Source organism: Hemicordylus capensis, chromosome 7 (assembly GCF_027244095.1).
Source record: "Hemicordylus capensis ecotype Gifberg chromosome 7, rHemCap1.1.pri, whole genome shotgun sequence".
Classification (NCBI taxonomy): Eukaryota; Metazoa; Chordata; class Lepidosauria; order Squamata; family Cordylidae; genus Hemicordylus; species Hemicordylus capensis.
The window spans coordinates 32,367,534-32,392,794 of NC_069663.1; the positions used below are offsets into that span (position 1 = coordinate 32,367,534).

Consider the following 25,261-nt stretch of genomic DNA (forward strand, 5'->3'; position numbering starts at 1 on the left):
TTTAAGGCCAACAGGAGGGACAGGGTCATGCTCCCAAAAATGTGTTTCAGTGTTCTCCATGAGCAGTGCTCTGCTTAGCTCTTCTACACCTCTTCTCAATGCAAGTCCACTGTTTGCTATTTGGGTGTGTGTGTGTGTGTAGAGTCCTTGGAAGCTCAAATGCAGATTCAAACATTCAGAAAAAGTATATGGTACAGTTTTCCATCAGGCCTACAACTGCTACTAGGAGTATTAATGTGAGTGATACTCACATTACTTGAGAATGTGAGGAGTATAGAGGAATTGCACAGGAACATACAGAGCTGCCTTGAACCAAGTCAGACCCTTGATCCATCTAGCTCAGTACTGCTCAATTTTGGCTCCTCAACTGTTTTTGGACTACAACTCTCATAATTGGACTAGAACTTGCAGTAACTGGCTCTATCCACCTGCAGCACAGTACCTCCAGTGACTGTTGCTGGTGTCTATCTTATGTTTCTTTTTAGAATGTGAGCCCTTTGGGGACAGGGATCCATCTTATTTATTTATTATTTCTCTTTGTAAACCGCCCTGAGCCATTTTTGGAAGGGAAATCGAATTAATAAGTAGAAATCGAATAATAATAATAATAATGCCCAGCCACAGTGGCCAATAGCCAAGGCTTGTGGGAATTATAGGCCAACATCTGCAGGAGGGCCGAAGTTGAGCAGCCCTGGTCTACACTGACTGGCAATGGCTCTCTAAGGTTTCAGGCAGGAGTCTCTCCTAAGTGTATCAGGAGATGCCTCCAGGGAGTGAACCTAGGGCTTTCTGCCTGTAGAGCAGATGCACTGAGCTAGGGCCCCACCCCCAATTTAGATGCTTTCTGTGTTGAAACATTCCTGTATGTGGAAAGGAGGAAGTCTGAACCTTTCTTTATTATGAGCTAGGATTCTATGTGGGGGACATCTTCAAAAGTGACTCTGCCCATTGTATTCCGAAGGGGACAAGTTTAGGGGAAGACTGTACCATGTGCTTTAAAGTTGCTTGGAGTTGCTGCTCAGAAATATGGACCAATCCCTTTTCCCCTCCCCAACCATGTGGATAATCTCGCTTTCATGTGGGATTTGCAACCTTAGAAACACCTGCGTCCGGCCCAGAGATGCAGGCTCATCACTTGTGTTATAGGTCAAGTGCTGGTCATGTGGATGCTGCCTCACAAATACAACATTCATGACCAAAGTGCTTTACAGCAAAATCTTCCTACGCTTCTATTCTTGTAGCCTTATGCAAGATGTCCAACTGTTAAATTGCTGTTTGAATTTCTAAGCATTTCAGCATTTTCCGCCTTAATGAGCTCTAGAGCAGAGCAGTTAAAACAAGTGCAATCAAGAGAGGAAATCGCTGTCATTACTGTTCCATTCTAAAATTGGAAAGTGAAGGAGGAGCAGCCCAGGGCACTGTACAGGACTTGAAGTGGGGTGTTGGGCTGACTGGAAGTAGTCGGGCGCCAGATTTCCAGTTTGGGGTTCTGTTCATCAGTACATTGCCACTATCGAAGTGTTGTGAATAGTTGTCTGTTGTGACGAGGGCATGCAGAAAACCTTCAGGCTCAAGCTGTCCAAAAGCAAACTCAACTCTTCTCCCAAGTCCTTTGTTGATTCATCCGCTCGCCTTGCCCATTGTGTTGAACTGACATGTAGCCCCTGCTTTCTCTTGGATTCCTCTCCTTCCTTCACCTCCCCATATTCAGCTCATCATCACATTCCCAAAATGCACCCTTCCTCTTGTGTCCTCGGGCCAAAACTGGTCCATGTGCTGGCCATCTCTTGCCTTGTGTACCTCCATCCAGAACTCTGCCCCCACCCCAAATTCACTTCACCACTGAGACCATGCAGCAACTTCCCTGAAATCCCTACAGTGGCTTCATGTCCATTCCTGGATCTTGCCCAAGCTTTGCCCTTGTCCTCAAAACTCATCCCAACTCCCCACCCCCACCACTTCTCTGGCTTTATGTCCCGGCACCTCATTGCTTGTGACCTTTGCTTATTCAGGCTTCACCATTCTCAGGTGTCTTTTTCCAAGGCCTTTCTTCCTCGCTGCCCTTTATCCCTGGAACTGCTTCCTGATGCCACCTGGCGTTCCCCTCAAAACCCACCTTTTCTTCAGGCCCAGCCTCCTGTGTGCATGAGATGGTGGCATAGTCCCCCATTTATCCCAGCCTCCACTTCCTTCCATTTCTTTCATTCTTAATTGTGATGGCAGGGTGCACTTGCCACTGGCAAGTGGGTCAGTGTAGCTCTGCTGCTGGTCAGAATAGACAGTACTGGGCTAGATGGACCAAGGGCCGGACTCAGTAGAAAGCAGCTTCCTATATAATCAGGAAGTCCTGTGTGCTATTGCAGGTGTCCCAGAGCGCACTCAACCCTGTTCACAGTAACAATGGATGCTGTTGCTTTGTTGGCTGGCTGTCTGGCATCGGGTGCCCTTTTTGGATCACGCGACCTAGCTCTTTGGGACAGCAAGAGGTCTTGGGTGGGCTGCTTCAGCAAGAGCCCAACATAAGACAGCTCATCAGAAGTGCCGAAAAGGGCACCTCCCCCCCCCCCCAATCTCCAGTTGGCGCTCCCTGGCTCTGCCTTCCATTAGCCACACACGTGTTTCCGTGAGCTCCGTTTCACAGGCGAGGAGGCGAATGAGCATCTTGGCTTCATTTGGAACCAAGCGGTGTCTCCCTAGCAACAGCTTCATCAGGAGAGCGTGGTTGTTACTGCCACCCAGGTTGCAGACTTGGACTTCAAGCTCGCTTGTTCTGAAGGGCAGCTCTGAGACAGTCGAGGTCTTGTGTAGCCAGATGCCTCTTTTACTCACCAACATGTGCAGGGCAGAAGCCACACTTCTGATCTGGAAGCCCTGCTCCTGAAGCCCAGAGGAGTAGGGGTTTCTGTGTGTCTGTGTTTTTTACATTTTATATCCTGTTCTTCCTCCAAGGAGCCCATACTTACTAAGTACTACATACTTAGGTTTAGGGTTGGATTGGGTTGCTCAGCAAAGAGGGGCAGGCACACTCTTGCAGGGGTGGGTGTTGCTACAACTGAGCAAGTGGGAGGAAACAAATGTCCTTGGACCCCGGAGTGTGGGGTGGCGGCACTGGTAGTGGGGCCATTTTCACTACTTGTCACAGGGCCCATTTCAAGCCTGCTGTGCCCCTGCTAGTCACCTTAAGTGGCACAGTGGGGAAATGCTTGACTAACAAGCAGAAAGTTTCTGGTTAGAATCCCTGCTGGTACTCTTATCGGGCAACAGCGATACAGGAAGATGCTGAAAAGCATGATCTCATAGGCAATGGTCAACCCCTCCTGTATTCTGCCAAAGAAAACCACAGGGCTCCGTGAGCGCCAGGGGTCGAAATCGACTTGACGGCACGCTTTACCTTTACGCCCCGCTGCCTGATCTTGTTTCAGCCAAGAGAGCTAGCCGCTTGTCTCAAGCTAGACTTGCAGAAATCATCTGCAGGCAGGGAGGCACTTGCAGCTTCATTCACCTGTGCTTCTGCCACTGCTCCTACCTTCCCCACTGCCATCCACCTGGCATTTATTCTCTTTAGCTCCTTCCTTTTTTCTTCCATCCTGTTCCTTCCCTGCCTACTGGTTCAGAATTGCAGTGCAAAAGCAGCCGTGTGGGCTGTGTTGTCTGGACGTGCACGAAGAGCTGGCGGCCAGACAGGCCCAACCAGGCCGATCGTACCCCTAGCCTAGAATCCTCCCTTTGATGCTCGTAACTCATGCTGGATGTGGCCCTGGGGAAGAGGATGGCCATGCTGGCTGGAAACACCCCCATCTTCTGTGGACTGGGAGCCTCTCTTCCCAGCCCCTCTTGGCCCTCAGCTTGGTCCTCCGCTGACTTCCTGGATCCTTTCTTGAATCTGGCAACACTTTCTAGGAGACCAAACAAGTGTGCTGGTAAGCACAGGGCATCACAGCTCTGGGGCCTGCCGTTTTTGTCATTCTGGTAGAACACCCCCCCCCCCTCTTTTCTTGTTTTGAACCAGTGTTAAAAGCCGCTCCGGGACTGTGAGCACAAGCCAGAGTGCGGCTGCTCACCTTTTAGAGCCCTCCCGAACTGGATTGTGTCCCCACTGGCCTGCCCAGATCCTACAGGGGTTGTTGGGCTCTCCTCTGGGTGCCCCTGCTTCGTGGTGAGGTGAGTGGCAGCTAGGAGAGGGTGGCCTCACAGCAGAGCGGCACAGCTCCGTTTTTGAAAGACTTCAGCCAGCGCTGCTGGGTTCCCAACCTGGCCAGGAACTTCCTCTTTCAAGCAGGGAGAGCCACTCCTGGCCGCACTGCGCAAACACGGCACCAGCAGACGTTTAATTGCAAACGGGGGTGCTTGGCCCCATTTGCTAACGTGGCGATACCTCCCGGGTCTGTCAGACGCAGGGGGCATGGTGGCTCCATCCTTGCATGCAGAAGGGCCAAGCTCCTGTCCCTGGCAGCAGGTAGGGTTGGGCAAGACCAGTCTGAAATCCTGGACAGCTGTTGCCATGTGTACATAAGGCTGAGCAAAAGGCTCTGACTCCGTATAAGGCAATTTCAGGTGCTTCGCAAGCGCCCCCAGAGCTGGCTGACTGAGCATCTGCTTTGCATGCAGGAAGCCCTTGGTCCAGTTCCCAGCATCTCCAGATAGCGTTGGGAAAGAGCCTTCTCTTCCTGAAACCCTGGGGCCATTGTGGCTGGGGAGGATGGGAATTATAGTCCAACAGCATCTGGGGACTTTCTGCCTGCTTGCTCCCGCTCCCTGCTTTACCAGGATGTTTCTACACAGACATCACCAAAGCCAGGCCCTTAGAGTACTCTTACAAAGAAACTGCACCTGTGGAACTTCCTGCCACCTGGGGAAGTGGGGCAAATCCAGCTTTCCCCAAATGCCTGCGATACAGCACCAGGTGGGCACAGGAGGAGCTCTCTGGCCTGTGCTATTCAACTCCATAAGCTACGGTCATCGGGGCTGTCCTTCGGGCATGGCAAGCAGGGTGACCGCCCCGGGCCCCGCTCCTTTTAACTCCCATGGGGATGAACTGCAAGGGGGCCCTGCGCTGGCTGACTTGCCCCGGGCCCCACGCCCCACCAGGGCTCCCTCAGGTCACTGAGCTCTCCTTTGACGGCTGTGATTGACAGCAGTGCCCGTCTGTGTCTTTGCTCTGGTGAGTGCTGCTGGGGGCTGGCGGGACAGCAGGGTGGGTTCCAGGAGCGGACAGCCCCTGCCAAGGAAGGCTCTTCAGAGTCTCTGGGAAGATGGTTTTGCTAGCGCCTGCCTGCCTGCCTTTGCTTTAGATCCTGAATGGCAGGTTTGAGCCCCTTGTAAACCAGCCCTTGTCAAGCAGGGCTTCCGGTTCTACTGACAGTGAAGTGACTGCTTAGGCAAGAGATCCCTTTCCCTCTCCCCGCCCCCCCCCCCCCAGTTATTCCGGAGTGGGTGCGTGCTAACCTCATCATTCAAGCTACGCTTTTCAGCCATGAAGGTCTTGGAGTTGGGGGAGGGAGCAAACCCTAAAAAGCCTTGCCCAGAAAGGGACGCGCCGTGGCTGGCTGGGAACTGGGGATTGGTTGCTGGGCCTGTTGCACCCGGCTGCCACACCTGGACAGCAGGTAAGGAGAAACTGGAGCAAGGAGTTCTGGAGTGGGTGGGGTCTGGGAGGTGAATCACGTTTCCTGCGGGAAGGAGAAGGTGGAGTTTGGCCTTTTGTTCTGCAGCCTGGGGAGCTGGTCGGACAGGAAGAGCGAATCTCCCATTGCAGTTGCAAGAAGCGGGAGGAGGAGGCTGAGGCTGAGAAGCAGGCAGTGCCTGGGAAGAGCGCGAAAGAGGCGTGCTGGCCGAAGGGTGCCAAGGCCCAGCAGCAGCAAGGTCTACTCTGCAGGGGCAATGAGGGGGCCGAGGAAGCCCTCTGCACTCTGAAGCGCACGTGGGGCCTGATTCCCAGCCACGGAGGAAGATGTGTCGGCTGGGTGAGTTGGTCCCGCTCCAAGGTCAAAGGGCAAGCTGGGCTCCCAGTCTCCCTTCCCCCAGGTGGCAGTATATGAGCCAAGAAGAAGGGCACCCCAAGGATTTCCTTGCAGTCTTGTGGAGGAGGCTGGGGTGCAGCCATGCACAGCTGCAAGGGGCGCCCCTTCACTCACGGCTTCGTTGGCAGGCCTCGGGGCTGATCCCATCAAGGTGTAGGGAAGGCATCTACCTGGGCAGGACACTGCATTAGATTTCTAGGGGGTAGAACACAGCACAATATGCATTTTCCATATATGGTGCTTTACTAAGAGGGCAAGTCCCTGCCCCAAAGGAGCTTATAATACAAAGCACCTTGGAGCATGTATAGAGATACTTTCCACAGGGTCTCAGATTGGAGGAAGGCTCATTGGTCGAAAAGTGCAACTTTCATGCAGGCCTGAGCTGTAGCAGCTATAATGTGAGGACATTGTAGGAACTGCAACTTGAAGCCCAGAAATCCTTGTGCCTGGGTTCCCGCCCCCACCCCTGTTATCTTCTTAGCAAGCAAATCTCCAGGAATGTTAGGCTTGTTTATGTTAGAATTGAGTCTGTATATTAGACTGTTCCTTCATCTTAACGGTATAAATCAAGCATGTACTTAGTTGCTTTCTCCAGGGTCAAACCTTTCCAGATATTGGCATCTGGAGTTAAGAGTGCTGTCATTAGAATTAAAGTTTAGGTTGGGTTCATTACACACCCCAAAGACAAACTGGATGTTGTGGTCTGGATTGTATTTACAGGTAACCGTTTTGCACATATAGGGTTACACACACTTGTAAGCTGGAAAAAGGTTGAGAACAGGGCTCGGATTTGCGTCTGTTCTGTCCACTTGGCCTGTTTTGCATTTCTCAGTGATGGCAGGAAGAGGGATGGGAGAGGAAGGGGACAAGAATAAGCACTTAGCCACTCAGCAGAGGATGTTGAGATGAATGCCGAGAAGAATGTGATAATGCATTAAGTCAGGGCACAATGTTGGAGAAAATGAGTGCCTAAGGCCACCCAGCACATAAGTGGAATAAAAAAATAAATCCCTAGTTCCTCCTTCAGGTCTGGAATACAGCAGATATAGAAACTAGTGGTTTGTTGTTGTTTTTAAAAACAGTTTATTCCATGCCATTGATGCACTCCCTTTTAGGTCCCTGCATCCAAGGAGATTACTGCATAACCATTTCCAGTGTGGGGAAAACAATGGGCAATGTGTCGGGGGAGTGAATGAATGAGAACATGTTGGCTGGGAAATATCCCACCTGCAAAGAGATGCCTCATGTTTGCCCAGGCAGATTTTTGAGAAGCAGCCTCCACCCTGACACACACAGATCTGCAAGATCAAAAAGAGCCCAGTTGCCAGGTTGCTAACGGTTTACATGTCCATAATGTTCCTCCCTTCTGCCTCCATACTAGCGGAGAGATGACCTCACCTGGTATTCACTATTTAATGAGTGGTTAATCTTTAAAGAAACAGGCTTGTTTTCAGAGAAAACTCCAGATTACTGGAAGCTTCCTTATGGCTCTTCAGTCAACATGTTTGGTGTTCCCTATAAACCCACAGTTGACTATTTCTGCCTGGATCTGTGGCTCTAGACCTGTGAAAGGGCTGTATCCTGCCACTGATTCTCACAAGACCAGTTCTGTAAGAAAGAGGGGGCATGTAAGGACGAGGAGAGGATTTTTCCTTATGACAAGGCTTCACACAGCACTTAACTAATACATGGGGTTCATTTACACAAGATGGGATGTTGGGCTCACCGTTTAGATGCTATAAAAAGGATTAGGCAGATTCCTGGAGGGAGAGGTTTTTTGGTCCTGACCCAGTATAGTCTACTCTCACCAGCAGCAGTTTTTCAAGGCCTCGGGAGAAGTTCTAGCTAAACAGAACTTCTGCAGTCAGAGGCAGCGTATCTGAGTCCCAGAAGCTAAGAGATGGTAACTATCTCCCAGCCCTGCTTAAGAAGGTCTACAGCTCTCTGGCTAAAAGCAACCAACCAGAGAGAAGGCAACCTTGGACTTAATCCTAAGTGGTGCCCAGGACCTGGTCCAAGATGTCATAGTTATCAAACCATTGGGAAACACTGACCATAGTGTGATCCAATTCAGCTTATATGTGAGTGGAGCACTGCCAAGGAAGTCCAACACAGATGCGTTGGATGTCAGAAGAGGAAACTTCTAAAAAATGAAGAGAATGGTTAAAAGGAAGCTGAAAGGGAACATCAGGAGGGTCAAATCACTCCAGAGAGCATGGAACTTATTCAAAACGACAGTAATAGAAGCTTAGCTGGAATGTATACCAAGAAGGAGGAAGGGTACCCACCAAGTTCAGGAGAACACCAGCGTGGCTAACAAGTCGAGTCAGGGAAGCTATAAAGGGGGGAAAGACTTGCTTCAGAAAATGGAAGTCCTGCCCAAATGAAGAGAACAGGAAGGAACGTAAACCCTGGCAAAATAAATACAAAGAGACAAGAAAGAGATTTTTGAGGAGCATATACTACAAGTGTCAAGGGGAATAACAAAAACTTCTTTAAATATATCAGAAGCAGAAAACCTGCCAGGGAGGCAGTTGGATGAGGGTGTGAAAGGGATTGTTAAGGAGGATAAGGGGATTACAGAGAAACTGAATGAATATTTGCATCTATCTTCAAGGCAGAGGATACTGACCATATATATGCTTTGGAACTGAGCTTCTCAGGCTTGGAAGCTGAAGAATGGGGCCAATTTGAGGTGATGAGAAAGGATGTTCTAAACTGTCTTGAAAAACTAAAAACTAACAAATCACCAGGGCCAGATGGCATCTACCCAAGAGTTCTGAAGGAACTCAAATGTAAAATTGCTGATCTCCTAGCAAAAAAACTCGTCCCTACAATCAGGCTCTGTACCAGAGGACTGGAAAGTAGCTAGTGTAACTCTTATTTTCAAAAAAGGATCCAGAGGGGATCCAGGAAATTAGCTTAAGTTCTGTGCCGGGTAAATTGATGAAAAGTATACTTAAGGACAAAATTGTTAAACGTAGAAGAACAGGCCTTGCTGAAGAAGAACCAGCCTGGCTTCTGCAAGGGCAAGTCTTGCCTCACTCACCTTTTGGAGTTCTTTGAGAGTGTCAACAGCCATGTGGATAAAGGTGATCTACTTGACATAGTATACTTGGATTTCCAAAACACTTTCCACAAAGTTCTTCACCAAAGGTTCTTGAGAAAACTTAGCAATCATAAGGGGCAGATTCATGTGTGGATTGGTAACTGGTTGAAGGATAGGAAACGGAGGATAGGTAATTTTTTTTTTAATCCTTTATTATGATCACAGAACAGCACAATTTACAAACAGAAGCCTAACCAAAAAAACAAAACAAATAAAAAAACAAACCCTACATAACCTACAGGTTATACAGTAGTTAAGCACATAGTTTAAGATCAATTAACAATGTTTCTTAATGAACTCCTAGCGGCTTTTACTGGCTATTAAATATAATTTAGCCACATTATAAGATCTCTGGTCAGTTAAAAGATAATCAAGATAAAAAGAATCTGTACAACCTAGAAGGCAGCTAATAAAAGGGGATATATGTCTACGCCGTATATCTCAGTAAAACTGACAGTAAAAGAGCACATGAGCTGTTGTTTCAATATCTCCTGATTTGCAAGGACAGGTACATTCTTTGTAGGGGATTTTTTTTTTTAATATCTCTCTTCCAGGACTGTTGATTGCAAGGCAATGCATCTTGACTGTGTCAGAGCTCTGCAGTATTTTGGCACGGTTATCTGGTTTAGGTATCTGGCAGGTTTGAAACTCAGAACTTAGTTGCCCAAATGGACACCGACAGGAATAGATCCCTGATCAATTTGACTCTCCATGTCATATATACTTTGTCTGCGTTTGACCCTCGTATTTTCATACCCCAGAGTTATCAGTGCAAAAGGGGAGAAACCATAATGATGTAGCCCTTCCTCCTGCTCTCCTTTCCACCTGGAATGCTAGATATCCTTTAGCACAAGTGGAGCTAGGCCTGCAGGGTGGAAAACCAGTTTTAGCCAGAATTTGAAGATATTAATCCATGCTCTGGCCTCTACTTTAAGCCATCCTGCTTCCAGACGAAAGACAGAACTGGGGAGGATAGGTATACATGGACAGTTTTCTAAATGGAGGGCAATAAGAAGTGGGGTCCCCCAGGGATCTGTACTGGGACTGGTGTTTTTTTTTTTTTAAATTTATTCATAAATTATCTAGAAGTTGGGGTAAGCAGCAAAGTGGCCAGATTTGCAGATACCACCAAACTCTTTCGGGCAGTGAAATCCAAAACAGATTGTGACGAAGAACTGGGGGAGTGGGTGACAAAATGGCAAAGGTGGTTCAATGTAAGCAAATGTAAAGTGATGCATATTGGGGTAAAAAAACCCAGCTTCACATATATATTGATGGGGTCTGAGCTGTTGATGATTGACCAGGAGAGAGATCTTGGAGTCCTGGTAGACAGCACGTTGGAAGTGTCAACTCAGTGCAAGCTAATATTATAATGGCTTTGTATAAATCTATGGTGTGGCCACATTTGGAGTACTGCGTACAGTTCTGGTCATTGTATCTTAAGAAGGTCCTTGTAAAACTGGAGAAGGTGCAGAAGAGGGTAACCAAGGTGATCGAGGGGCTGGAGCACCTTTCTTATGAGGCAAGGTTACAGCATCTGCAGCTTTTTAGATTAGAAAAGAGGGGACTACAGGGAGACATGATAGAGGAGTAGAAAATTATCCATGGAGTAGAGAGAGTGGAGAGAGAGAAATCCACCCCCCTCTCACAACACTAGAACCAAGGGTCATCCCATGAAACTGAAGGCTGGGTAATTTAGGACCAACAAAAGGAAGTACTTTTTCCACACAGCACATAATTTATGGAATTATCTGCCACGGGATATGGTGATGGCCACTAGCTTGGATAGCTTTAAAAGGGGCTTAGACAAATTCAAGGAGGACGGGTCTATCAGTGGCTACTAGTCTGGTGGATAGTAGCAGGGGAGAAAATAGTGGGGGGTGGGCTTGGTAAATCTGGTTAAAAAGTCCCAAGATGGTAGCCCTAGTTGAAAATGCATTTACACATCTCTGGTGTGAAATCTATTTTGGCTGCAAGACTGCAGGCCTGCATGCTCCTTATCCAGGATTAAGTCCCATCAAATCGAATGGGATTTTCTTTTGAGTAGAGTTGCATTGGACTGGGAAGTATAATTTAAAGTGATTTCAATAATATCCCTTAGATTTAAGAGTGTATGTTAAAAGTGAAATGCATTGGTTATTATGATATCCTTACAGCTACCTAATGACACAGTGGGGAAATGACATGACTAGCAAGCCAGATTCGAATCCCCACTGGTATGTTTCGGGCAGCAGCAATATAGGAAGATGCTGAAAGGCATCATCTCATACTGTGTGGGAGATGGCAATGGCCAACCCCTCCTTTATTCTACCAAAGACAACCACAGGACTCTGTCGTCGCCAGGAGTTGACACTGACTCAACGGCACACTTTACTTTTACATTTTATTTTGCATTAGAATTTTCAAAGATCTGCTCAGGGTCCTTGTGGAAGGAGGTGTTTGTAAGTAGAACTCAACCCTGGAAGAAATCGATTCACTTCTCCCTTTCTTTCTCTCTGTCTCTCTCTCTCTCAGATAACCTTGATTCCAGCAGCACCCAGAAGCTCTTGATGAAAACAGGACTCATCCTGATCGTCATTGGTCACCTGAACTTCATCACTGGGGCGCTGGTTCATGGGACGGTCCTGCGCCACATTGCCAACCCTCGGGACACCATTTCACTGCAGTATGCCATCTCTAATGTCATTTCAGTGATCTCTGCCATCTTGGTATGCATTTTCTGGTACTGGCTTTCAGACTTGGATGCTGGAGGTGGGGTCAGAGTGGAAGATGGAAAAAGCACCTCCCACTGCATCTAGTTCTGTGAGATTTGGGAAGGCCACGGAATCCTGTGCTCAGGACGTGCAGAGAGAAGCAACCCCGTTCTTACCAGCTCCCACTAAGTTCTATGGGACAAAATCGACAGAGTGTGATTTGAAAGACAGTTTTAAAAGACTGAATCCGATCCTCACCCCAGACTATCTTGGCACCAGAATTTACCCTCACCCTGATGGTGTCCCTGAATAGACCCCTTTACTTTTTCCCATGCAAGTGAATGGTTGTCATCCATTCCTCTGGGGGGAAATAAAGTGCTTAGGATAATGTGGAGGGCGAGACCACACCCCACTCCTGATAGGCACCCCATGGAGAGGATGCAATTTGTCTCTCTGCACCATGCATTGTACCCCACCTCTAGATACCTACCTCCTTAAAAACAGTTCTATTTTTAACTGTGTTTAGATGTAATGGGAAACTATGGCCAGGTTCCAACATCACATGAAACCAAGGTTTAATTCACCTAAATGTGGTTACTTTGTATGTCTGAACCTGCATCAGTCAACAAACTGGCTTATTTCAGACAGGCAAACCACAATCAGAACTCCATGTTTGAAGTTGTTTGGTTTGTCCTAAACCATGGTCTTGTGTGATGTCTGAACCCCCAACTGTGATTTAGTCTTGGTTTGTTTCAGTAGCTCCTCCCTCATAGGTCTCCTACATAGAGAAAGGCAGCCTAGATATGGGAGGGAAGGAGAAGAGGGGAACCTGAAAAAAACAAGGTATGGTGAAACAAGCCAATATCTGGTGCCACTCTAGGTTTCCATGGTACCACTCTAGGTTTGCTAAATAAACCTTCGTCACAATAAACTGTGCTTTCACATGATAGCAGAACCTGCCCTATGAGTTACTCCTGCTGAGAGAAGAGAGGCGATTCTTTTATATTTAAAGGGGCGATTCTTTTATATTTAGCGGGGGGGGGGGGGGAGCAACTGGCCCTATCCAACCCCAGCACAGCATTTCTCCAGTTGCTGGTATCTGCCTTATGTTTCTTTTTAGATTGTGAGCCATTTGGAGACAGGGAACCATTTATTTATGTATTTTTCTATGTAAAAATAGAACATTGAGAACTTTGGTAGAAGAGCAGTGTATAAATATTTGCCGTAGTCATAATAGTAGAGTGAGCCTTAAAGAACCTGAACTCATGTGCTCTCTGTCATTTGTGTAAACAGGGGGAGAGGGGAGTATAAGGGTCTGCTTCCAGTTTAAGAACAAACCCTTGTTCTGTGTTACAAGACTTAGGGGTCTGTAGTTTGTTAACTAATTAGAGTTTGAACAAACCACAGTTTGATATTCTGTTTTGTTCTCACTCTCCATATATAAACAGCCCTGTGACAGTGTTGGCATGATAATATTTTATGGTGTTTGTGTTCCCTTTGTAGACTATCTCCTGTGGCATAGCAGCAATTGTGCTCTCCAGATATGTGTCTCGGAAGTCATTGGTAAGAAATTTCTTGGACCAGAAGAAACATCTTTGCTAAAAGGGTGTGAAAAGAGATCCTCAGGGTTCCTGGTTACACTCAGCTGTTTGTAGAAGCCCCTCTTTGACTGTCATCAGAGGGCAAGTTGGTTCTGAATTTGAGGCAGGAACCCCACACCTCCTCCTCCTCCACCACCAGCTCCTCCTCCTCCTCCTCCACCACCTCCTCCTCCTCCACCACCTTCTCCCCGCTCCCCCAGCAACTATTTGCTTTTCTTAAGTTACGGTCAGGTCTGCTGTCTGCCCCACCCAGGATTCAAGATAACATGGAAAGTTTGATTATGCCAAAGGTTGTAAAATATCCCTCATGGCTGCAGCCCAAGAAGCACAGAGAGCAAAAAGCCTCACCCAAGAAGGGGAGGCTTCTATACTGTTATCTTGCAATCTACATACTTGACACTTCCCTGGAGTTGTTTTGGGAGGGACCAGCCCACCCCTTGACTCTGTTTCTGGATCTGCTGTGCTTTGCGTGTGGATGGTTTACTCTGTGTGGAGTTGTGGGGCAGAAGTCAGGTTACTGGCTTTGTTGGTGTTTGCCAGGTTTAATCTCTGGACTTTTCAGTTAAAAGATCTGGGGTGGCAGGGCTGACACAGGTGGCAACCCTTGGCCAGATGGACCAGTGGTCTTCATCCAGTCCAAGGCAGCTTCTTACTAGCCAACTGTCTGCTTGCCATGTCCGGGGTCAAGAAGGGAATATAGATCTTATCCAAACAGGATGTTTCAAGGCACCTCAGAGTGCACTCAGAGTGCACCTCAGATGATCCAGTGAGTTTATGGGGTGGCAAAATTCATTAGATGCTGTCAAAAGAAATAGCCCCTTAAGGGAAATCCTTGTGTGTCTTTTAAATCCTGCTTAAGTGGCCAAAATCCTCATAGGTATGCAATGAGTCCACACTAATTTATAAAATGTTGACATAAAATGTTGGTCTTGTGTGTGTCAAACTATAAATATATACAAGAACAAACAATCCATCACTGCAGGGTTACTAAACATGGGTCCTCAGATATGGTTAGGCTACAACTCCCATGTGGATTTTGGGGACCCAAGTTTGAGAACCCCTGGATTCCACCAACCTTAAAGTGTCCCTTTCCATTGCTAAGTTTGCCAGGAGGGATTTGGACTCTCTCTGTCTCCTGAGTCAGGCCCCTGTGTTGTGTCTCTCTTTGAGAAGCAGTGCCTCTGATATGTTTCCTCTCCGTTGCAGAGATGGGCAGTCTTCTCTCTGAGCATCAGCAGCACCCTCCTCTCGCTGTTCTGCTCAACGGGCTTGGCGCTCTGCATTGTCTTCACCTTTGCCAACAAAGGGCGTGACCTGTTGGCCTTGTGCACCTTTCCTGATGTAGAACTCATCCAGATTGTGCATGAGTGCCCGTTTGATCCCACCCGGGTGTACGTAAGTTACTGGGTTCTGTGCACTCTTGGGAGAAGCAAGCGGTTCAGTGGGGCATGGTGGGGCGGGGTGGGGTGGGGTGGGGCTCCCTGGACAGCTATGGGATCACCCTACTTGGAGGTTGCCATAGAAAGAGTTAATGGGATTTTGGGTATAGGGTGCACCTCAGGGGAGGGTCGATTTATACCCTTAGTGTATCGGGTAGATTTAATGCGATGTGTAGTAGTAGTAGTAGTAGTATGTTTATTGTGGTCACAGACCAGATTAACAAACAATAACAATTAATAGCATTAATAAGGAAATTCAAGAATTTCAAAAGCTTACAAAATCACAAACTGTTCAAATTACTAATACAGTCTTTACGGAGCTTCGACGCCACAAAACAGAACTTTGCCACATTATCTGAAATTACAGGTTTAAAATTGGCCTATGATATGTGTTTTTATTTTATGTTTTAATCCTCTGTTGTGAGCCAACCAGAGAACAATTTTTTATGGGGTAGTTAACAAATGGATTTATTATTATTATTTCTTGTTTACACAGTTAACACAGAGGTGTTATTGGCTGGTTTGTTTTTATCCAGACATCGAGTCCTTCCCAAGGACCTGGGATGGCTGAATTTTATTATCAATGTTGTTGCTGTTATTATTATAGATATGATCACAGAATGTAGGCTGTTTCCAGTAAAGTTGCTTTTTGTAATTGGCTGATGGTGATTTCTGTGGCCCCTTTGGTGTTGAGGTGCTCTACAAAGTGTTTTGGAATTGTGCCTAGGGCGCCAATTACTACTGGGATTATTTTGGTCTTCTTCTGCCACCACCACCACCACCTCCTCCTCCTCCTCCTCCTCATTCTTATTCAATTTATTTAGACTGTCATAGGTCAGGGGTCTGGTCTGGACCAGGGTTTTTTAACCTGAGCTCCCCAGATGTTGCTGGACTACAGCTCCCATCATCCCTCTGGCCATTGTGGCTGGGGATGATGGGAGCTGTAGTCCAACCACATCTGGGGACCTTAGGTTGGAAATCCCCACTCTGGTCACACTTGCTAGAGAGGAGAGCTGGTCTTGTGGTAGCAAGCATGACTTGTCTCCCTAGCTAAGCAGGGTCCACCCTGGCCGCATATGAAGGGGAGACTGGAAGTGTGAGCACTATGAGATCTTCCCCTTGGGATGGAGCTGCTCTGGGAAGAGCATCTAGGTTCCAAGTTCCCTCCCTGTCAGCATCTCCAAGATAGGGCTGAGAGAGATTCCTGCCTGCAGCCTTGGAGAAGCCGCTGCCAGTCTGTGAAGACAATACTGAGCTAGATGGACCCATGGTCTGACTCAGTATATGGCAGCTTCCTAGATTCGCCCTCCTCCAGGAACTAGCATCATGGACTGGTCTGCCCACTAACTCCTGCACGTTGTAGTGGTCTCTGGGGTGTGTTGCCAGCAAATGCCAGAGACGCAAGTTTGGGGCGGTATATAAATACAGTAAATAATGTGGGCCCTGTCAGCTGTTGGGCTTCACTATTGCCCCAGAGTGGGTTGTGTAGGTGGATCTCTGGGATGGGGTGAGGCTTGTGGACAGATGGCCGGACCTTTTGGTTCAGGGGAGAGTTGGGCTCGGCTCTGCAGCTATTGTTGGACTACAGCTCCCATCATCCCCAGCTGCAACACAATGGCTGCAGAGCCTCAGCTTGGCCACCCTGGACAAGATGCCCCTCTGCCCTCCATGTTCCTGCGAGGTCTAAACTCCAGACAGAAGGACGGCTTGCTCAGGAGACCTCCTTCTCGCTCCCTTGCAGAGTTCGGCACTGGCCCTCTGGAGTCTCTCCTTCCTCCTGGATGCCGTGGAGATAGTCTTCAGTATCCGGTGCTTCTTGGTCACCCTTACACTCCTGAACTTGAGGCTCTGTCGCAGGATGACGCGCAGGAAAAAGGTAACGTCGCTTCCTTAAGATTCTTGGCTCCTTGTCATGTGTGCTTTGGAGAACGTGCTGCACACCACGGCCCCCTTCTTCCCTTTTGCACAGTCTTTGCATCAAAAACCCAAAGCAACTCTTCAGAAGAGGTGAGATTGGCATGGCTGGCCTTGAAACCAAGGAGCCAGAGCAGGGTCAAAAGTTGCTCCTTTTTCTCCCGCCCTGTCCCAGAGGATCTGCCTGCAGGCTGGCCATTCATCAGGTAGAGCGGCACAGTTGCTCCTCCCTCTCCTGCCTCACTCGAAAGCTGAGCTGCCTGCAGGCTGGTCATCCGTCAGGTACAGCTGTGCAGTCGCTCCTCTTTTCCCCACCTCACCTGAGAGCGGCACTGCCTGCAGGCTGATCATTTTTCAGGTAGAGTTGCATGGTGGTTTCTCTCCTTGCCGTGCAGCTCTACCTGGTGGATGGCCAGCCTGCAGGCAGCACGGCTCTAAGGCAAGAGTGGAAGAGAGAGGAGCAACCTTTGGCACACACACACACCCCTGGCTCCTTAGGACAAGCTGCTACTGCTTGAAACTGGATCAAATTGCGCAATTCAGAAACTTTGTCAAATATTCAGCTGTAGAGCAGGGATTCTCAGTGTTGGGTCTCCAGATGTTACTGGACTTCAACTCCCAGAATCGCCAACCAAAGGCCACTGGGGCTGGGGATTCTGGGAGTTGAAGTCCAATAATATCTGGGGACCCAACGTTGAGAATCCCTGCTGTAGAGTGATGCCCTCTGAATGATTTGGCCACATGCAGGCAATTGGCCATTTGCGACTGGCGTGCAATTTGCGCCTTGTTAATTCTGGTCTTCCAGAATATTTTCTGGCAGCTGCTGTCTCTGTCCACGTGGCCCCACCACGGCAACGTGACGACGTGGCTGAATTGCCTGCTATTCTTGGGGGAGATGAAGGCTAAGGGGGCTCATCCTGACCCAGTCAATGGGAGCGGGGTAGGTGGGGGGTGGACGGTCTGCCCCCAGTTCAGCAACCAGGCTAGCTCTGTGTGTATTGGGGCTGCCCTCCCTCCAGGCCCAGCCTGTGAGCTGAAGGGGACTCAGACACCAAGCAAGTTGGTCTCCCTGTTGCTGCCCAGCCTGGGGGTGGGTAGATGCCAGAAGGGCAGGGACACCCCCTGGCCTTGCTTTTGCCCGGAACTCCATGGAGCTGGGCGGTTGCCAATGGAGCCTGTTCCAGGGCTAAAGGGAACCACTCCCTGCACAGATAACCTCCTGCCTCGTCCCCATATGCCAGTTTCCCTCTTCACACAGAAGAGGGCGGTGGCCAGTACAGTGGATGTGCCAGTAACTACTTTATTAGGATCAACTAAAGGCAGGAGACCCAGCGTGGTCTAGTGGTTAGAGTGCTGGACTGGGACTGGGGAGACCTGAGTTCAAATCGCATTTAGCCATGATACTTGCTGGGTGACTCTGGGCCAGTCACTTCTCTCTCAGCCTAGCCTACCTTACAGGGTTGTTGTGAGGACAATATATTTATCTATCTATTTATCTATCACATTTATACCCCGCCCAAACTTACATCTCTGGATGGCCTTCAGCACCCCCATAGATAAAATGCCAAAGTAGCGAGTAAGCTTTTGTGTTATCCAGAACTCTTCTTCAGGCTGAGTGTTCAGAGAAAGAAGGAGCCTAGAGAGCATGCCACTGAATCCTCAACATCTGTAGTCTGTAATAGCCTTAAGATGGAATCGGGGTGTTAGGCGGACTTAGGAGTGCAAGCCTGCGGAGCACACAGATTCCTTTTGAGACAGAGCGGCAGGAACAAGGTATTATCCTTCTGGGACTTTTGTGTTTTTCTTCTGAAGGACCAGCATGGCTACCCACAATTTTCCGAGTTTGTCCTGAGATGCCCTTGTAGGCAGGAGTGGCTCATCCTAAGGAGCAGGGTGGGAGGCACAGTTGCCACTGCTTCCTGGAGCACCATTTGCTCCTCTCTCTCCCATCCCACTCCAGCGTTAATGATAACCACACTGCCTGCAGGCTGGCTATTCGTCAGGTAGAGCTGGGCAGTTAGCCGTGCAGCTCTACCTGCTGAATGGCCAGCCTGCAGGCGGAGCAGCTCTCTTTAATGCGGGGATGGGGCGGGGTGGGAGAGAGAGGAGCAAACGGTGCTCTGGGAAGGAGAGGCAGCTGTGCCTCCTTTGGAGCCTCCCCCCACTCCTTAGAATGGGCCGTTCCTCCTTATATGGTAAGAACACTCCCCATGAGAAAGTGAGGTGGGCGAGGATGTTCCCGAGGTCCCTTTGCCCTGCTGCGGAGGGCCTGAGCTTCCACTGATGGTCCCCGTTTGTTTGCAAGGTTTCACTGCAGCTGGTCACAGCCGAGAGCAGAGAAGTGTGTGAAGGCCAGAACCTCCTGAGGGCCAACCGGACAGAGACCGTGTGGCTCTAGAAGGCACCCCTTCGTGGACCTCCCGCGGCCCCTCCCACAACCACCGTCCTTGGGCTTCCAAGTCCAGCCTCTCCTTGCCGCCTCCGGGAGAGATCAGCCTCGCTCCAAACCGCGGCTGGGACCAGGAGCTTTAGCAACTGGGCCACAGAAGGGCGGTGGCGGCGGCTTCCTCCTCCTCCTCCCTGGAGGCCTGAACCTTTTATGGCTATAATTAGCACTCTGGTGCTTTGTACTGCAAGGTGGATTCCCAGCGCCTCCTCTCAGGAACAAAGGCATCTGCTGCGCCCGAGGACCCGGGGTTCAGGGTCTGAGCCCCTGAAGCATCGGGAATAACTGCGTGGGGCCGTTGCACTGAGAACAAAAGACGTTTATTTTGAAGGTATTAAAAAGAAACGCCCTCCCCCGCTCCCCGGCATGCACTCCCGCGACGGGACGGACGACATGGACGAGCAGCTGCTTTGGTGCGTGCAGTGGGGTGGAGCTGGGCCCTTCTCCAGAGGGCTGGGGCAGCTTTTCTCAACCAGTCTGAGGTAGAAAAGTCCCCACGAGGTGGTCGTGGCTCCCTGGTGGGGAGGAAGGGGGGACCAGGTTTGGGGGGCGGACCTACTCCGAGGGGCAGCAAATGTTGGAGGCCTTCTGGGGTCTGGCACGCCATGAAACGAAAAGGAGACGACGACAAAGGAGCTTTCCTTCTAAGCGTGAGGGGTAACATTGGTTTCTGCAGTGCTAAATTCTCTCCTACGGCTTTCGGTCTCTCAGAAGGGCTCAAGGCTACTGCAATTCAATGCAATCACTCACTCACTCACTCGGGGGTTCTCGAACATGGGTCCCCAGATGGTATTGGACTACAACTCCCATTGTCCACAGCCATTGTGGCAGTGGATAATGGGTCTAACCGCACTTGGGGACCCAAGTTTGAGAATCCTTGAACTAACTGGTTAAGTGGTAACTGACTAATCAATTAAATATGTTAAAATCAGTTGAGAATTTGAGATTCGGTTGAGGGGCAAGCCAGCCCTTTGCCCATTGGATGTCCTTGCTTGCTGGCCCCCGTTGCCTCACCTTCCTCTCCAGGCTGACAAAAGGAGAGATGGGGGGGGGACATCTCTCTGGGAGTCCTATGAGGTTTGGGGGCCACCCAAGGCCAATCCCCTTACATCAGCTTGATATTCCTTCACATGGACTAGGAACATCAGAAGCAAAACCACATCTCCGAGACAGAGCTAGAAACCCAACCACTGCTGACCTTCCACTCTCAAAAAGGGTGAGCGGAAGGTCCTGTCCTTGTGCCAGAGCTGGCTGTGCCGTCTGCTCGTCTCTCCCTCCCCAGCAACAGAGAACAATCCAGTTTGTCATACAGCACACTGTCTCCTTCCATACTGCTGATGCTCTGAGCGGCTGAGGCCAACGGAACTGTAGCCAAAGGGGCCCCTTCCCCCAGCGGCAAAAGAACTCTGGGTGCAAGCCAAATACTCCCGGCTATGAAGGCAGGACAGAGGGAGGTCCGTGAATGCAGGATGGACTTCTGAGGGGTGTACATCACAGGGGGAGGAGACGGAAGCGGTCTTCTGGGCATGCTCTGGAGAGGAAAGCTGAACAGGTGCTGAGAATGACCAAGACATCTCCTAGGATGTTCAGCAGCTGGAAGACCATCAGAGCAAGGTTTTTTGGGAACGGGGTGGGGAACAGGGAGAAGGTGGCCTGTTACGTTCCATCAGTGGAGCAGCTCGACCCAACGAACCAGGGGGGCACCAAAGGAGGCACAGCTACCTCTGCTTTCCGGAGCTCCATTTACTTCTCTCTCTCCTCCACCCGGTGCTGCCTGCAGGCTGGCCATTCATCAGGTAGAGCTGAGCAATTAACTGCACAGCTCTGCCTAATGAACTGCCAGACTGCAGGAGTGGGGCGGAAAAGAGAGGAGCAAATGAAGCTCCACGAAGCAGAGGGAGCTGTGCCCTCCTTGGGCCCCCTCCCAGCTCAAGAGGATGAGCCTCTCTTGCCTAGGAGTGGGCTCGGGGTGTGTGTGTGTGTTACTTGTGCCTTTTGCTCCACCCCACCCTTGTCGGCAGCCTCCGCATCCTGAGAATCCTTCCCCTGCAATCAGGCATGTGGCCCAGGAACGCTTTGGAGTCCTTTGCCAGTAAGCCCCAGTAATAAAAGCAGACGATTATGCATAGCTAAGCACATCTATGCAAACTGAGTGTCTGATGCTGGATTGTAGATGGATGGATTGACACACCCGCCTTGGAGCTGTTTGGCCCTTGGGTGGCTTTGCAGCTGGGGGTGGGGGGTGGGAGTGTTCCTGCTCTTCTCCACGGGAGGCAAGGAGGGGCCCCATCCTGCCTGCACAAGGAAGCCCAGGGGCTCCTTTTGCTCACTTGCCTGCACTGCCTTCCGTGCAGCCACAGTAGCGATCTTGCCCAACTTCTGTGCCACCCAAACCATACACCCTCCCCGCCGCACACAGTGGCAATGTATGTTTATCGGTCGCGATTTGTCCTAACAAGCCGTGGGGCCCCAAAGGAGGCGCAGCTGCCTCTGCTTCCTGGGAGCAGCTAGGGGGGCTCTCCCCCACCCCACCCGAGAACTGCACTGCCTGCAGGTTGGCCATTCATCAGGTAGAGCTGAGTGGTCAACCGTGTGGCTCTACCGGACAGATGGCCAGCCTGAAGGCAGTGTGGCTGTCGGGCAAGGCAGGAGAGAGGAGCAACTCAGCTGCAATACGATGGGGATTATCATCCTGGTCTGCCTTACAGGGTGACGGTGAAGGGTCACAGAGAGCTTATATATGTAGCCCAGTGCTACATAAAGGTTAATGCCAAACCTGTGTGGTTGGCCGGGGAGGGGGGTGGGGGGGGACACAGGTGCGGGGTTGAGGAAGGATGGCCCATCTTTATTCCCCGACACCTAAGCGTGCTGGCATGGAGAAGGGGCTGGGGGCGGGGGAGAGAAGCCACCCCCCAATGGAAGGGAAGCAGAGGCTTGCTGGCTGCTGTGAACTTCGCTCTTCCTGGAGGTTAGGAGTGTTGACAGTGGAGTTGATTGCAGTGGGGCTTGGGCCTGCCCGGGTGAAAAAACGCCTAGGAAGGGCAAAGGTGGTTCTGAGTGAGGCAGCCTTGTGCAGCATCGCAAGCGTGCAGGATTCTCCTGTAGGTCCTTGATGACTGTTCTGGGGCAGCTGTAGCCTACTTAGCCCAGTCCCTTGCCATGGGGCAGGATTGCTGGAGCTCCAATACCCCCTGAAGCAGACCTCGGCCTGTCAGGGTTGCAGGGACGCTGGTCCCAAAGTGCCCGTTACGTGCGCTTCAAAAACAACCATCACCACCCACCTATCCCAATTTGTATATTTGTGCTTGTTTGGCATGATTTATTCTGCTAGCCGTGGGGTGGGGTGTGCGGGCAACAGCTATGCCGAGCGCTATAGCCCGTGGCCAGAGGAAGTCCTGTCCGGGAGCCCTGCCTCTTCCCCCAGGAGTAGCTTGTCTTAATGAGCTGGGAGGGGTGCTCTTCCTGCAGACTGGCCATTCCCCAGGCAGAGCTGCATGATTAACTGCGCAGCTCTACCTGACCAATGGCCAGCCTGCAGGCAGCGCGCAGGGCGGAAGGGAGAGGAGCAAACAGAGCTCCAGGAAGCAGAGGCAGCTGTGCCTCCTCCGGTGGCCCTGGCACAGCTCGTTAGGATGGGCTACTCCTTCCCTCCACCCTGGGCACCTGGGGATTCACTCACAAGTCTTCCAAGAGGCTCTGACTCTCTCTGCAACCACAGAGGCCGCGGGTTTGCTCTGCAATAAAAGGGAGCCAAAGATTCTCAGGATACTGGACGGGACACCGGCCATCACATTCTGCGCCTTGTGATCAGAGACAGGCACGGCACGTGCCACCACAACCAGAGTGCTCCACAGACACAAGCGACGTGCACCACACCAGAGCCAGCTGGAGGGTGAAGGAAACCTCCAGCAAGACCACAAGAGCTCCTGGGCAAGGTGCCAGCTCCACCTTTGCCACCTGTCTGCAGCTGCCACAACCACACAGGAGACCCTGCCGTGGCTGAACGTTCAAGCACAACTAGAGTGTTCGGGAAGGGGAGGAGAGGAGAGGAAAACTGTGAGTCGGAAGAAAGAAATACACTGGCAGTGGTGCTGCTTCACTGGAAACGCGTCCATTTCCCCCGGCGGGGGGGTTAATGGGAACTGGGTCACCTCCTTGGGGTGGAGAGCCTGTGAACTGTGTGAGGTTGTGGTGCCATTTTGGGACACGGGGGTGGGGGGGCTCCCTCACCCCCCTGCCTGCTGCACGGTGAGGCTGGCACTCAGAACTGGGAGGCGCTGCTGGGGTCGCACTGCAGCAGCCTCACAATGGACGGGTCGCTCTTGGCACCTTTGATGAACTCTTCCAGAGACAGCTTCCCTGGGGAGGAGAGAAGGAGACAAGCAACGTCAGCCCTGCAGCCAGAAGTGGGGACTGGAGGGCGGAGTGCCCAGGCTTGCGGATGGGGGCCCTGGCCAAGGCCCATCCTTGTGATGGACGCCCAAGAGAGAGCAAGAGTGGCTGAATCATCCACACGGCTCCCTTTTCACAGTAGCCCCAGCTTTTTGGCATTTCCGGATGGCTACCATTTGCCACATTTGAGACCTTGCCCCATTTGGGTGTGCTGTTAAAATGGTTTCATTTGGGCTGCCATTTAATCTTTTAAGTGAGCACAGAGGCCTACGATGATCCACTGTCCTCTCTGCTGCTGGAAAGATCTGTTGTTCTGTTGGGCTGTATTCAGGGCGGCCCTTCCATGAGGCAAAGTGAGGCAGTTGCCTCGAGGGGTGGATTACTGAGGCTGAACCCCCCTCCTCCACACACACTCTCACTCTCTGTTGCCTGCTGCCCTCTGCGCAGCTCTTCGCTGGGTGGTGGCACAGGCCCCACTCCGCCAAGAGATGCTCGGGGCTGGTCCCCTCTTCCTTCACAGTGGCAGCACCCACTGCCCCTTGATTTGTCATCTGCTTTGGGATCGGTTAAGAAAGCGGGGGGGGGGCAGAAGACCACAGGAGACGCTCTATGGAGTGGAGTGATGTTGGAAGGAGATGCAGGGGGCAGTGGTGGTCTTGAGCTGCCGGTGTTTGCACTGATCATCTCCTGAGGTTCTTCCATGGTGGCACTCAAGACAAGCCTCCCAGGTGATCTCCCATCAGGGGACTGGCCAGGCTGAGCCTGCTGAGTAGGCCTGTGCTTTGGGAGATCGATGAAGCCGGATCATGCACACCGCCCCTTTGGAAGGGTGTGAGGCAGAGGCCACTCCCAGAGCGCTGCCTCTGAACAGGGCTGCATGCTGCCAGCGCAGGGGCGCCCTCTTTTATGGGAAGCAGAATCCCTCATGGCTGCCCTCATGGCAATGGCTGGGAGGTGTAGTCCTTGCCCCAGGGGGGTCTATGGCGCTTGAAAAGACTACACCTCCCAACACTCCCCCTGCACTCTCCACACGCCTTCCCAGCTGTTGCTAGGGCAGTGCTGTGCTCTGGTTCCTGTAAAGGAGACCACCGTCCCCAACACACACGCCCCTCAGACGTGCGCAGACAGGCATGCTGGGAGCTGCTGCCTCCGCAGAGCTCCATATTATTTTACTTGGGATGCTCCAAAGCACAGCCAGTTCAGCTTCAGCAAAGTTGCTACAATGCCTGCCTGCAGACTGTGCCCTACGGCCTGTCATTATGACTGTCTTTTCACCAGCAGCGGCTTGTCCTAACAAGCCGGGGTGGGAGGGGGGCTATCAAAGGAGGCACAGCTGCCTCTGCTTCCTGGCAACATGTTGGGTTGTTTGCTCCTCTCTCTCCTGCCCTGCCCGAGAGCTACGCTGCCTGCAGGCTGGTCATTTGTCAGCTAGAGCTGTGGGATTAACCTGACATAGCTTTACGCATCACTTTACCTGATGAACAGCCAGCCTGCAGGCAGCATGGCTCTCGGGCAGGACAGGAGAGAGAGGAGCAACCTGAGCTGCATCCTTTGGTGCCCTGCCCCCATGGTTGTTAGGATGACCTGCTACTGCTTTTCACTAAATTGTTGTTTTGTATTGTATGTTTCAAATTTTATTGTTCCCCC

General features: G+C 50.8%; 2 protein-coding genes across 7 annotated transcripts in view; one reads left to right on the forward strand and one right to left on the reverse strand.

The window, feature by feature from the left end:
• Nucleotides 1-5,184: 5,184 nt before the first annotated feature.
• Nucleotides 5,185-20,153, forward strand: TMEM54 (transmembrane protein 54). 3 transcript variants are annotated; one of them, XM_053267792.1, is made up of 7 exons: nt 5,185-5,606; nt 5,712-5,963; nt 11,644-11,837; nt 13,326-13,385; nt 14,630-14,818; nt 16,604-16,738; nt 19,082-20,153. In XM_053267792.1, exons 2-7 carry the CDS (start codon nt 5,951-5,953, stop codon nt 19,172-19,174), a joined length of 684 nt encoding a protein of 227 aa, XP_053123767.1. In that variant the 5' UTR covers nt 5,185-5,606; nt 5,712-5,950; the 3' UTR covers nt 19,175-20,153. The 3 variants fall into 3 exon arrangements, with proteins under 3 accessions (XP_053123767.1, XP_053123770.1, XP_053123769.1); XM_053267795.1 differs by lacking the exon at nt 19,082-20,153 and adding an exon at nt 18,374-18,723; XM_053267794.1 differs by lacking the exon at nt 5,185-5,606 and having other exon boundaries at nt 5,646-5,963.
• The window catches only part of HPCA (hippocalcin), a 32,476-nt gene continuing 26,735 nt past the window's right edge, over nt 19,521-25,261 (reverse strand). For all 4 annotated transcript variants that reach the window (XM_053267798.1, XM_053267796.1, XM_053267797.1 and 1 more), the window contains one exon: nt 19,521-23,581. In XM_053267798.1, the coding sequence (XP_053123773.1) occupies nt 23,484-23,581 (98 nt within the window). In that variant the 3' untranslated portion in view covers nt 19,521-23,483. The remainder of the gene's footprint in view (nt 23,582-25,261) is intronic.